Consider the following 14,652-nt stretch of genomic DNA (forward strand, 5'->3'; position numbering starts at 1 on the left):
CAGTCAAAGCAGTCCACTTGATTGCTACCCCTTCATGCTAAATACTCTTCTCTTCACTACCAGTGTGCAACGGTTGTCATGTGTGTACCAGTTACAGGTACACTGTGATGAGAGCATCATTGATGAAACTTTTACCGAGCTGGTCAAGCCCATTGTGAATGTTTCAGAAAGATGGGTGATCATCAGGAAGAGTAATAGGAATCGGCAGACAGTGCAGAGTTCCCCTGTGGCTATTCCACTCTATTAACAGGTATATACCTTTTTAGATACTGTTGGGGTGTGGCCGTGGAGGGAGAATGACCTTTCAGGAGTTAGCAACAGCAATCAGGTCTCTTGTACTATGAGTGGCTTCGAGGGGAGGTGTGCAGTCAAACGATAATATTGCTAATGGGTGCATCATTATCCCAACTCCGCCACTTTCATTGCAACCATTCTTCACCTCACAGGCCAAGACATCCCACAAGGAGTCCAGATTCTCTATAGGGCAGAAGGGGGAGGGCTCTTAACCTTAACGGGTTCAAGGCAAAGAGCAAGGTGTCAACTACTTCCATCATGGAGCTCCAGTATGCAGATGATAACACCATTATAGCTCACCCTGAGGAGGATCTGCAGTACATAATGGATGCTTTTGCTAGAACATACAAACTCCTGGGACTTGATCTAAATATCAAGAAAACCAAAGCCCTGCACCAATCTGCTCCATATCGAGCTCCTAAACCTCCAACCATCCAAGTTGACAGAATCCCTCTGGAGAACACTGATAAATTCACATATCTTGGCACCCTTCTTTCTTCAAGAGCCAATATCGAACTTGAAATAAATTGCAGAATAGGCTGTGCGAATGGAACTTTTGCCAGACTGAGAGTGTGTTTTTGAAGATCAGGATATCGAGACCAACACCAAGCTTCTGGTCTATAAAGCTGTAGTCCATCCCTGCCCCCCCCCCCCCCCCCAAAACTATATGGAGCATAATAATGGACAACATACACCAGGCACATTAAATCCCTAGAAAATTGCCATCAAAGATGCTTCTGAAAGATTGAGAGTTAACTGGAAGAACATATGTGTACTAACTCAACCTTCTGTAGAAAACTAACATTAACTCCAGAGCCACAATTGTGACTTAACACCCATTGCGATGAGCTGGCCACAGCTCTGTATGCCTGACTCCCGCCTCCCTAAAACACACCTGTTCGGCCAACTCAAGGATGCAAAGCACACTCCTAAAGGGCAGCAAAAGCGGTTCAAAGACAATATCAAGACCCACCTGAGGAAGTGCCACATCATCCTGAATGGATGGGAGAAATTAGCACAGGACTGGGAAAGCTGGAGAAGGACTTTCTTTGAGCACTGAGACTAAGCGACTTCAACATAAGGAGAGACGGGGAAAGGCCCAACCAGGTACATCCACCACCACTTCTATGACATACACCTGCCAACACTGCAATAGGACTTGTGGATCACAGATCAGCCTCTTTAGTCATCTCAAGACCCTCAAGTGACCAGGAGAAGAATCATACTCGAATACGAGTGATCACTGATGATTGCTAGCTCAGTACTGAGGAGAACAGACAGGAGATCCTGTGGCTACAGACGAAATCCAGGATGGTGTGTTGCCTTCTGGGTGTGTGGGTCAAGCACGTGTCTTAAGTGAATGCAAAGTATTCTTAAGAAGGGTGAAGTCAGAGGTCATTTTGCATATTGGTACAAGTAATACAGGTTTCCTCAAGGGATGAGTTTAGGGAGTTAAGTAAGAAGGTAAGAAGTGGGTCTTCAAGGGTGATCTTGCAATTGCTCATGGTGCCATGTGTTAACAAGGTCAAAAATACTACGATTAGCCAGATAAATGCATGTCTGAGAAGCTGGTGCAGGAAGCAGGAACTCAGGTTCTTGGACTTCTTCTGGGTTAGAGGTGATTTGTACAAGGCAGTCGTGTTGCACTTGAACCAGAGATGGATCAATATTCTTGCAAGGAAATTTGTTAGTGTTATATGGGAGGGTTTAAGCTAGATTGGTGTGTGTGGGGCTGGGATTATGTGCAGGAACAAGTCATGGGATAACGCAGTAGCCAACAAATGTACGGTCGTTATATTAGGCGGGGCTCAGTGAAGCCAGGGAAAGAATACTCAGTTAAACTTCACTTATTTCAATACACAAAGCTTAGCAAGTAAGTTTGATGAACTTGGAGCAAAATCTCTGAGAGTAATTGGCTCTGGTGACTGGCGTGTTATAGCCAAAACAGAAACATATCTGAGGGAAGGGCAGGATTGGCAGCTCATTGTTCTGAGATGCAGATTCTACAGCCATGACAGAGATACAGGTAAGCGAAGGGGCCGTATTGCCTTTTTCATAAGGGAAGAAGTAACAGCAGGACAACGTGAGCCAATGTGGAGGAATGTATAAGCACGAAGGGAAGGGTAGCTCCAGTGGATGGGGTAGAATTTTGAAATGTATTCAGGAAAGTCTCCTGAGTTCAAAATTTGGAGGGCACTACTTGGAAGGGTGGAATACCAGACTACCTCTTAGTGAATGAGCAGGCCAAATAACTGAAATGGCACTTAAGGAGCACTTTTGCTCTGGTAACCATATTCTATTTGTTTTAAGATGGAATGGAAAAGGATAGGACAAGTTATGTTCCTAAATTTCCCTCTGGGAATCAATAAAGTATTTTATGATTATTTGTGGGCCAAAGAGCCTGCATTGTGCTGTAGGCTTCTTAAATTGGAGCAGGGCTAATTCAGGGGAAAAAGCAGGATCTAGCAGGTGGGAATTGAGTGGAAAATATATTTCAATGCAGCTAAGTATACATTTTAGAAAGTCAATCAAGCATAGGACTTAAATTATGAATGGTAGGACAAGAGTATTATGGAAAAAGGGCCTATGAGTACAGGTGTATATTTGAAAGTGTCACAGGTAGTCAAATTGGTGAAAAGGGTGTTTAGCTCACTGTATTTTATCAGTCAGGGTATTGATTATAGGAGTTGGGATACATGTTGTAGTTATGTAAGTCATTGGTGTGGCTGCACTTGAGGTACTATGTACAATTTTAGTCATTCTGTTATAGGGAAGATGGTATACTGGAAATAGTATAGAAAAATAATTACAAGTATGTTGCTAGGATAAGAACATACTGAATTATAGAGGGAATTTGGCTAGGCTAGGTCATCATTTCCTGGGATGTTGGAGAATGAAGGGCAACCTTGTAGAAGAGTTTAAACTTGTGAGGGGCATGGTTAAGGTGAATTGTAACAGTCTTTTCCCCTGGATTTGAGAACCAAAACATAGCTTTTATAGTGAGTGGAGAAAGATTTAAAGGGGACCTTTTTCACACAATGGTGAATATATGAATAAGCTTCCAGAGGAAGAGGTTGAGACAGGTACAACAGCATCATTTACTAGATGCACAGAAGGGAAGTGCTTAAAAGAAATATGGGCTGAATGCAGGAAATTGGAGAACTGTGATCAATTGGTCTAATTGGTCTGAAAGGCCTGTATTTATGCTGTATTACTCTGACCTTGGCTACTGTGACATAATCTCTTAAACCCATGAATTCTGTACCTGGAAGGGCAAAGTCAGTAAGCAGAAAGGAAAACCACCTGCAGGTTCCCCTCCAAGTCAGTCCATCTTGACTTGTAAACAAATAGCTGTTCCTCTATAGTCATTGGTTCTGAATCCTAGAACTGTTTAGTCAATAGCACCATTGGAACACTTTTATGAGAAAATCCGCAACTATTCAAGAGGGTGGGTCATCACCACCACCTTTAGGGGAGTAGGAGTTGGGCAAATAAATGCTAACCTTGCCAGCAATACTCACATCATGAAGAATAAATAACTACCCTAACAAAAGATGATATGTCTGCAACTGTACATAATTGTGAATATCCAGTGATTCAGTTTCAGGTAGTTGTCAGATGGGTGGATGGAGTTGGTCGATAAGACAGTTGGTGATGAAGTCTTCCGGGTATCAAGAGGGAATTTCTGTTCTACATTATCCATTGGAGAAGTAGTGTGATCATATTAAACCATTGGAGGAATTGAAAAAAGGTTTGTGATGTAGAGCAGGATATAGTCAATGGACTTCAGAAAGTCAACATTTTGACAGAAAGGGTTTGCAGCAAGATCAATGGTGTAGAAGAACCCAAAGTGTAAGTGGGAAACTTCACGGAGATGGCAGGTGCAATCACCAGGATATAGGAGAGGATATAAGGCTTATATAAAGCTAAGAGCTGGAAAGTTGATTGGCAAAAGGGATACAGAGCTGAAGGGAGAGGATCATGGGATGAGAGGTCTAGGGAGAAAGAATGAGGGAGGGGAGCACCAGAGGGAGATGGAGAACAGGCAAAGAGTGATGGGCAGAGAGAGAGAAAAAAAGGAGGGGGGAAATAAATAAATAAGGGATGGGATAAGAAGGAGAGGAGGGGCATTATTTTTTCCTTTTTTTCTTTTTCTCTCTCTGTCCCTCTCACAATCACTCCCTGCCTGCTCTCCATCTCGCTCTGGTGCTCCCCTCCCCCTTTCTTTCTCCCTAGGCCTCCTGTCCCATGATCCTTTACCTTCTCCAGCTGTGTATCCCTTTTGCCAATCACCTTTCCAGCTCTTAGCTTCATCCCTCACCTTCCTGTTTTCTCCTATCATTTCGGACCTCCCTCTCCCACTTTCAAATCTCTTACTATCTCTTCTTTCAGTTAGTCCTGACAAAGGGTCTCGGCCTGAAACCTTGACTGTACTTTTTCCTATAGCTGCTGCCTGGCCTGCTGCATTCCACCAGCATTTCATGTGTGTTGCTTGAACTTCCAGCATCTGCAGATTTCCACCTGTTAACATCTCACTCAACATCAGCAAAACTAGCTTTTTATTGACTGCAGGAGAGAGAACTTACTGGTCCATGAGCCAGTCCTCATTAGACATCAGAGGTGGAGAGGATAAGTAATTTTATACTACTTGGCATTATCAAATCAGAGATCCGTCCTAGGACCAGCCCATTAAGTACCATTTCAAAGAAGACACAATAGCTTCTAAAGTTTGTGCAGATTTGGCTATCATTAAAAACTTTGACAAACCTCTATAGATGCACAGTGGAATGTTCTAACTGGTTACATCACTGCCTGGTGTGGAAACGGCAACACTCAAAAACAGAAAAGCCTACAAAAATGCTGGTTACAGCCCAGACCATCACAGGAATTGCCCTCCCACCATTGAGAAAACTTAACAAGGAGCTCTGCCACAAAGCAATATCTGTCCTCAAGGAGAGCTACCACCCAGGCCATGCTGTCTTCTGGTTACCATCAGGAAGGAGGTACAGTAGCCTTAGGTTCCACACCAACCCTAGCACCATCAGGCTCCTGAACCAGTGTGGTAACTTCACTCACCTAAACACTGAACCTGTGGACTCACTTTCAAGGACTCTGCAACTCGCATTTTCAGTGTAATGTTGGTTGTTTATTGTATTTGCTCAGTTTGTCATTCTTTGTAGTTTTTCATTGATTCTACTGTATTTCTTTGTTCTATGAATGCAAGAAAATGAATCACAGGGTAGTGTATGGCGACATGTACTTTGATAAGAAATTAACTTTGAACTTTGTTCTCGTGCTTCGGACTGCAGTACTTCAGTTGCCGAAAGTACTTATTGTAACTCAGGGAGCATTTGTGCTATGAGAAATGGTTAATGCTGAGAGTCAGTGGTTATTTTTGTTTTGGGGTTAGCAGTTTATCATGGGACATGATGCGTGTGCAAATTATCCCATCAAATTGCTAACTAATTAGCCTGGTAAATGTTGAGCTGAGATTGCAGAACTGATCTACTTTGTTCTTATTTTGTGTGCAATGTGACATGGCTGCTGTTTTTTATCTAGCTAATTGAACTTCATGCTTCAAAAAAATATCCTCGCTATGGCCATGCAAATCATCTCATGAGGTACAAATACAGTGCAGATCCCAAATAGTGAGCTGGATGTCAGATTTTATCTGATTTCCAACTTTGACCCTGCCCTAAAATTCACTTGATCCATTTCTGTCTCTCCTTTCTCAATCTCTCTGCCTCCATCTCTGGAGACAGTCTCTCTACTGCCATCTTTTATTAACCTACAGGTTTCCATGTTTATTTTGACTATACCTCTTTCCACCCTGTCTCCTGTAAAATGCTATTCCCTTTCCTTGATTCCTTTATCTCCACTGCGTCTGTTCCTTGATGAGGCTTTTCTTTCCAGGACATAAAGGTGTCCTCCTCCTTCAAAGAATAGCGTTTCCCTTCTCACCTCACCCATCTCCTCCATTTCCTAGACGTGTGCTCACACCATCTTCCCATTGCCTTAATAGGGATAGAGTTCTACTTGTCCTGATCTACTACCCCAAGAGCATCTGCATCATCCTTCACAACTTTCATCAGTTCTTCAACAGGGTCTTGCCACCAGACACATCTTTACCCCCCCCCCACACCAGCTACTCTCTACTTTCTACACCCTTTTCATGATTTCCTTGTCCATTTATCCTTCCCCACTAATGTCCCTCCAGGCCCATTTCCCTGCAAACGACAGAAATGTTACACCTCCTCCCTTACCCCCATTCATGGTCCAAATCAGTCCTTGCAGGTGAGGCAACACTTTACATACACATCTCTGGGGGTTATCTATTATATCTGGTGCTCCTAATGCAGCTTTCTTGTATTGGTGAAACCCAACATAAATTGGTAACTGCTTTGCCAAGCATCTCAGCTCCATCTGCCAAAAGCTTCATATCCTAAAATTAAGTACATAATTGCATTGCCTTTCCTGTCCAAAAGAAAGGTTTTTCTATATTCTGCGTTCCTGTATGCAATGCTAGAATTGTGTGCCTACTGCACCTTTGCACTGACTATCCCAGCTAATAATTGGTAATCAAAATCATCCAAGGTTCAAAGTACCGTAGATTCCGGACTACAGAGCGCACCTGATTAAAAGCCGCTGGCTCTAATTTTAGAAATAAAATCAATTTTTTAATTGTAAAGGCCGCACCGGATTTTAGGCCGCACCGCTACTTTTAAATATACATACGTATCGGTAACACAAATTACGTTGCATATACTTTTTTACTGAACAGCACGAACAACATTCCAATATCTCCTAGCGACTGGTAAAAATATATATACTGCAGCCTACCAGGAAAAGTTATTGATCGCCTTTAACTTAAAAGCAGCGTTTTCGCTCGGGTCTGATGAGCTCGCGTAACGCGATCGGGTCTAATCGGGTCTGATGTGCTCGGGTCTGACGCGCTCGGGTCTGATGAGCTCGGGTCTGATGTGCTCGGGTCTGACGCGCTCGGGTCTGACGAGCTCGGGTCTGATGAGCTCGGGTCTGACGCGCTCGGGTCAGATGAGCTCGGGTCTGACGCGCTCGGGTCTGACGCGCTCGGGTCAGATGAGCTCGCGTAACGCGATCGGGTCTAATCGGGTCTGATGTGCTCGGGTCTGACGCGCTCGGGTCTGATGAGCTCGGGTCTGACGTGCTCGGGTCTGATGAGCTCGCGTAACGCGATCGGGTCTAATCGGGTCTGACGCGCTCGCGTAATGCCCCCACCTTCCCGTATATATCCCACAAGACGCGGCGAAACCGGGTGTGACGTCATAGCATCCCGGGATGTAGTACAGAAAACAAATATAGTTAAAACACTTCTAACTTTAACTAACAAATGAATTACTAAGCGAAAATATTATAAACTAAGTAACTGCCATAAAGGCAGCACAATGCTTTTCTTCGAGTGTTTTCCATGTTGATGAGGGTGAGTACAAATGACTGATTTACAATAATTTAATTGTGAAAGTGCGCTTGATTTATCGTACAATTTCATTGGACCTCTGTGAACTACTCATCAATTTTATTGGTCTACTGTTACGAGGCAAAATGTTTACGAGGCGGCATGAAAAAAAACCATGTATTAGCCGCTCTGGATTAAAGGCCGCAGAGTTCAAAGCTGTTCAAAATGTGGGAAAAAAGTAGCGGCTTATAATCCGGAATCTACGGTACATATACTTTATACAACCTTGAGATTAATTTCCTTACTGGCAGCTATGAAACAAAGAACACCAATAGAACCCGTTAAAAACAAGAGAAGACCGTCAAACAGCCAATGTGCAGAGAGAAAAAAACAAATTCTGCAAACAATAAAGCAAGCAAACAACATTCATAACTGAAGTTCACAACACCAGGTGTCACTGCTGCTGACCTAGCAGAGTTGAGCAAACTTAAACATGACTCTCCAACTAATTCAACCAGGCTAAATGCTTAAGTCATCCATACAGTGGGTTGTTTCTTGCCCATGGACTTGCTCAGTACCTGACCTTTCCAATTCAGCTCAGCTCTTAAATCAATCAAACCTTTGTGCCAAAAGTTAAGGACTGTTCACAGATCTGATAGAAATAAACAATGGCAAAAACTCAGTTAATTGCAAAATTACTAAAAGTGGTACTTGTCTTGGAAGCACACCTGAGTTCCTTTAACTGCAGTGCCCCATTCCACGTCAGTTGTGACCTAACCTGTGGTTAATCTAAATGCAAGAGACCTCACCACTGGTGTGCTCATTTTAAAAAATATACTCTGGTCACTTCTCTCCGTCCCCTACCTGGGTTGATCCTTTGTCTAGTTCAACCCGTCATGTGACCATTGCCTCAGGCACTACAGGCTCAGGTCTGCAGAAACAATACCTTGGTCACCCAGAACTCAGGTCACCCTTCCCCAGCACATCACACATTTGATCCCAGCAATTGTTCCTTGTGCTCTCTGACTGATACTGTAGGATTCTTACTACAACCTTGGACCTTTCCACACTTCACGTTGCTTCTGTCTGTTCCAGCACCTCTAGCCTGGACGTGCTGTGACCATCCTGCCCCAGCAAGGCGGCAACCACAGCACAAAAAAGCCAGATCATAAAGGTGACAGCTCAACTCTTGACAGGAAGCTACAGGTCACAGTTTGCAGCAATTGTTTACCAGAAAAAGTGTGAATAGTAAAGTACTTAGTTGCTTTCTTTGTTTCATGGACCACCAGAGAGTAGCACTATTTTAAACCAGAAGGCACCAGGACATACCATCTTTAATTACCCACAAAGTTAATTTAAGACTGCACATGAATTAAAATATGATGCAACCCACAGTGTAGTTACAATCATATTACAAAATAGAGTATCTTTAAACAATGTATAATCTACACACTTTTACACATCCCTATTACTAATGGAATATTCTGCCATGTGTGGTGGGAAAGCACCATAAAGCCAGCGCATTCGAAGAATATGAAGGCATTGAAGTGCGCACACTCAGCGCAGTGACAGCAGAATGACAAGGCAATATTTGTGTGTGTGTGTAAATGCACATGTGTACAGAGTGTGTGTACCAAGTGTTCTCCATAATAATTGACATATGTACCAAGGTACAATGAAAAGCTTTAGTTCATGTGCAATTCAGATCGGTCATTTGAGACACAGTATGTTGAGATAGTAAAATCACGCAGAATATAGTGTTACAGTTACAGAGGACATGTAGTGCAGCTAAGACCAAAGTGCATTTGGAAGAGGTGTAGCAGCTGCAGCATCAGTGCTAAGCGTCAGGAAAAAAAATGTTCATTTAGATCAGGGGTTCCCAACCTGGGGTCCATAGACCCCTCGGTTAACGGTAAGGGTCCTTGGCATAAAGAAGCTTGGGAATCCTTGATTTATATGACAACAACACTGGTAAGCTATTGACAGGGGAGGACAGTTGGAAGTGTGAGCAGCAAATGTTAGTGGTGTGTAATCAGAAGAGAGCAAAAGTGTGAATGAAAAGATAAACTAGTATGAATCAACCCAAGTATCAATGTACCGTAGATGCCGGATTATAAGCCGCTACTTTTTTCCCACACTTTGAACAGCTTTGAACAGTGTGGCCTTTACTACGGTGCGGCTAATACATGATTTTTTTTCATGCCGCCAAAAACATTTTGCCTCGTAACAGTAGACCAATAAAATTGATGAGTAGTTCACAGAGGTCCAATGAAATTGTACGATAAATCAAGCGCACTTTCACAATTAAATTATTGTAAATCAGTCATTTGTACTCACCCTCATCAACATGGAAAACACTCGAAGAAAAGCATTGTGCTGCCTTTATGGCAGTTACTTAGTTTATAATATTTTCGCTTAGTAATTCATTTGTTAGTTAAAGTTAGAAGTGTTTTAACTATATTTGTTTTCTGTACTACATCCCGGGATGCTATGACGTCACATCCGGTTTCGCCGCGTCTTGTGGGAAATACCGGTTTGTGATAAACGGAAAGGTGGGGGCGAGCGCATTGGACCCGCGCGATGATGCAGCTTTTAAGTTAAAGGCGATCAATAACTTTTCCTGGTAGGCTGCAGTATATATTTTTTTACCAGTCGTTAGGAGATATTGGAATGTTGTTCGTGCACTGTTCAGTAAAAAAGTATACGCAACGTAATTTGTGTGTTACCGATATGTATGTATATTTAAAAGTAGCCGTGTTACAGGCACGGTTCGAAAAAAAGCATTTACAATATGTATTTGTTTATGTTACCATACGGATTTAATTAAAAGTTAAAAAATCCTCACGTGTAATATCTTTTTGTGTAAATATCTCATATTACAACGTGGGACACCTGCGGCTTAAAATCCGGTGCAGCTTGTACAAGTAAAAAATTGATTTTCTTTCTAAAATTAGAGCCTGCGGCTTTTAATCAGGTGCGCTCTGTAGTACGGAATCTACGGTAATTGTGCAGCAGATAGGTGCTGAAAGAAAAATACCATCATGTGGCAGTGAGCCCCAGGATGAATTAGAGTGGGAGCATATTTCAAGGCTTATGATAACTGTAATGTATTTTAACAGTTATGCAATCAACTGGTCCACTTAAAACTGTTTTGTCATGGAAAATGATTTGTGTTGGAATTCTTGTACAAAAGTAAAAAGAAAATTGCAATCTATGTTCATTATAAATACTGGATTTGTGTTTCCATAGAATCCTGCAAGCCAGTTACCTGTAGGTGTAGCTGAACGAGCCCAAGACTTGTTCACTATTATATTCATGTATATTGTGGACATGCTGATTTGGACAGAGGACAAAGAGCTGCCTTCAAGACTGCAACCAAGGTAAATGATGTGAAATGTCTATTTTCGCACTAATATGCTAATAATAATTGAAAATACAAGAATAGGAGAATAATGAATAGGAGTTGGCCATCCAGCCCTTTCTGCTTGTGCTGTTTATCAAGATCATGTCCTATCCCCATATTCTTTATTCCTTAATGTCAAGAAATCTGACCTGAATGAACCTAATAACTGAACTTCAACAGCCTTCCAAGTAGAGAATGCCAAAGGTTCACCACCCTCTGAGTGAAGGAATCTCTCTTCATCTGACTGTGACTTCTAACTCTAGTTTCCTCAATTACTAGGATTGTTCTCCCTGCAACCTGTCCATTGTGTCCTGTAAGGTTCAATGAGATTTCTTCTTCTAAATTCGAGAGAATATAGGTCTGTTTGTTCAGGTTCTCAAAAGGCAAGTTTCTAAGGGCATCTGTAGAATCAGCGTAGTGAATCTTCACCTCATTCTTTCTTTAGTATTGCCATGGAGAAAAATATTATGCACAATATTCCATGTGCTGTATGACCAATGCCATATACAATTGCAATAAGAGGTAATTTTTTTTACTGGAGATAGGAGGCTGAAGATACTGGAATTTGGAATAACAGACTATCTGCTGGAAGAACTCAGCAGGTAAAGCTGCATCTGTGGGAAGTAAAGAGTTGTAGATGAGTCCGGATGCAGGATTTCAACGGAAAACATCAGCATTTCCGTTCCTCCCACAGATCAATCAAAATAAACTCAAATCAAGTTTAATTGTCATTCATACTATTTGTGAATTCAGCCAAACGAGACAATGTTCCTCTGGAGCCAAGGTGCAAAAATGTAACATGTGCATTCAATAACAAGAAAGGAAAAAAAAGAGATCATGATCACGTAAGAAAACACTTTTTTAATCCAAGACCCTGAGTGGCAAACCCTGCAAGTTGACAGTTCCCAGCAGTCCAGCTTGTAATTCCACCAATCCAATACTGGAGGGCAGTGCTACAACGCAAATTGATGGCTTGAGACCTAGTCCTTGCTACAACCAAGATTATGCTGTTGCCTCGCGCCTGTCTTACCACCAAACAAGGGAAGCAGGCCTGTGGCAATCAATGTCCAGCAAGGTCTTGCAATTGCAAAAGAAATGTCCAGGACAGTCACTCACAGTTTCATTACACACTGCTTTTGTGCCAACTCCGGTGCTTCTGAGTAGTAGTAGGCAGCAGGCTGTTCTGCACCCAAGTCAGCTCTTGTGAATGCAATCACTGTCCTACGGCCCAACAGCCCGTCCTGAATCCCTCAGCCCGAAGGGCTGACACACCACCTCTGAACTGCTGGCCAGCTCTCATGACAACCCGGCTGGCTACTCTGAACAGTGAGCAGCCCACTGATGCAGTAGACCTGCTGTACACATAATTATTGGAGTTGACAATAGATGCAGATGCTGCTCGCCCTATTCTTTCATCAGGTTGTTTGTTGCTCAACAGTTCTTTACCGCTAAACTCAAATCCTCTCATGAAGGCAAACACAATTTTTTATCTTACCGTAGATTCCGGATTATAAGCCGCTACTTTTTTCCCACGCTTTGAACAGCTTTGAACACTGCGGCCTGTACTACGGTGCGGCTAATGCATGGTTTTTTTTCATGCCGCCAAAAACATTTTGCCTCGTAACAGTAGACCAATAAAATTGATGAGTAGTTCACAGAGGTCCAATGAAATTGTATGATAAATCAAGCGCACTTTCACAATTAAATTATTGTAAATCAGTCATTTAAATCTGAGGCCACAAACCAGGCACGCCCAGGATCCTCTTCAGTTTGCGTATAAGGAGAAGGTGGGAGTGGAGGATGCTATCACGTATTTGCTGCACAAATCACTCTCTCACCTAGATGGGGTCAGTTGTGCTGTGAGGATTACATTCCTTGACTTCTCTAGTGCCTTTAACACCATCCAGCCCAAGATCTTAAGGCACAAACTAACGGAGATGGGAGTAGACTCTCACATGGTGGATTGGATAGTGGACTACTTGACAGATAGACCTCAGTATGTGCGGTTGGGAGACTGTAGGTCTGACACGGTGGTCAGCAGCACAGGAGCGCCGCAGGGAACCGTACTCTCTCCGGTCCTGTTCACCCTGTACACATCAGACTTCCAATATAACTCGGAGTCCTGCCATGTGCAGAAGTTCGCTGATGACACGGCCATAGTGGGGTGTGTCAGGAATGGACAGGAGGAAGAGTATAGGAAACTGATACAGGACTTTGTGATATGGTGCAACTCAAACTACCTGCGTCTCAATATCACCAAGACCAAGGAGATGGTGGTGGACTTTAGGAGATCTAGGCCTCATATGGAGCCAGTGATCATTAATGGAGAATGTGTGGAGCAGGTTAAGACCTACAAGTATCTGGGAGTACAGTTAGACGAGAAGCTAGACTGGACTGCCAACACAGATGCCTTGTGCAGGAAGGCACAGAGTCGACTGTACTTCCTTAGAAGGTTGGCGTCATTCAATGTCTGTAGTGAGATGCTGAAGATGTTCTATAGGTCAGTTGTGGAGAGCGCCCTCTTCTTTGTGGTGGCGTGTTGGGGAGGAAGCATTAAGAAGAGGGACGCCTCACGTCTTAATAAGCTGGTAAGGAAGGCGGGCTCTGTCATGGGCAAAGTACTGGAGAGTTTAACATCGGTAGCTGAGCGAAGGGCGCTGGGTAGGCTACGGTCAATTATGGAAAACTCTGAACATCCTCTACATAGCACCATCCAGAGACAGAGAAGCAGTTTCAGCGACAGGTTACTATCGATGCAATGCTCCTCAGACAGGATGAAGAGGTCAATACTCCCCAATGCCATTAGGCTTTACAATTCAACCGCCAGGACTTAAGAACTTTTTAAAAGCTATTATTAATGCTTTTTGAGATAGTGATTTAGATGCATATCATATTTTTTACTGAGTTAAGTATTGTATGTAATTAGTTTTGCTACAACAAGTGTATGGGACATTGGAAAAAAAGTTGAATTTCCCCATGGGGATGAATAAAGTATCTATCTATCTATCTATCTTATCATGTGTCCTTGATGGCGGGTAGGTTGGTGCCAGAGGTGCATTGGGCAGTTTCAACTCCCTGTTTCTAGAGCACTCCTGTCCACTACAGTGTAGCTTTGTAGCTTGTCAGGATGTTCTCTACTGGATCTGAAGAAGATGGTGAGTATTGGTGTGCATACTCCAACTCTCTTTGGCTTCCTGAGAAAGTGGAGGCGTTGGTGTGCTTTCTTGACTGTGCAGTTTGTGTTCTGGGACTGAGATGTTGTGGGAGATTTCCTAGAGTCTGAAACTTCTTGCTGTCTTCCCTGCTGTGCTGCCAATGTGAAGGAGGGTGTGGTTTTGCTGGAGTCGATAACCATCTCCTTTGTTTTGTTGACATTAACTCTATTAAGACTGTGGGAATATCTATGCTAGAAGTTAATTATCTGTTTAGGAGGGAACTGATTGTTTGGGGAAAATGAGAATGATAAAAAATACCAGCCTTTCCAAGATGTACAGTGAATGAGTGATTCTTTTTTTAACCA

The 14,652-nt window shown here is 42.8% G+C and overlaps 1 protein-coding gene across 5 annotated transcripts in view; it reads left to right on the forward strand.

Moving 5' to 3' along the window:
* Nucleotides 1–14,652, forward strand: part of ubr1 (ubiquitin protein ligase E3 component n-recognin 1) — a 299,112-nt gene that overhangs the window by 76,041 nt on the left and 208,419 nt on the right. For all 5 annotated transcript variants that reach the window (XM_073040481.1, XM_073040482.1, XM_073040484.1 and 2 more), the window contains one exon: nt 10,979–11,109. In XM_073040481.1, coding sequence (XP_072896582.1) covers nt 10,979–11,109 — 131 coding nt within the window. The remainder of the gene's footprint in view (nt 1–10,978; nt 11,110–14,652) is intronic.

This window comes from Hemitrygon akajei, chromosome 3, assembly GCF_048418815.1.
Source record: "Hemitrygon akajei chromosome 3, sHemAka1.3, whole genome shotgun sequence".
NCBI lineage: Eukaryota > Metazoa > Chordata > Chondrichthyes > Myliobatiformes > Dasyatidae > Hemitrygon > Hemitrygon akajei.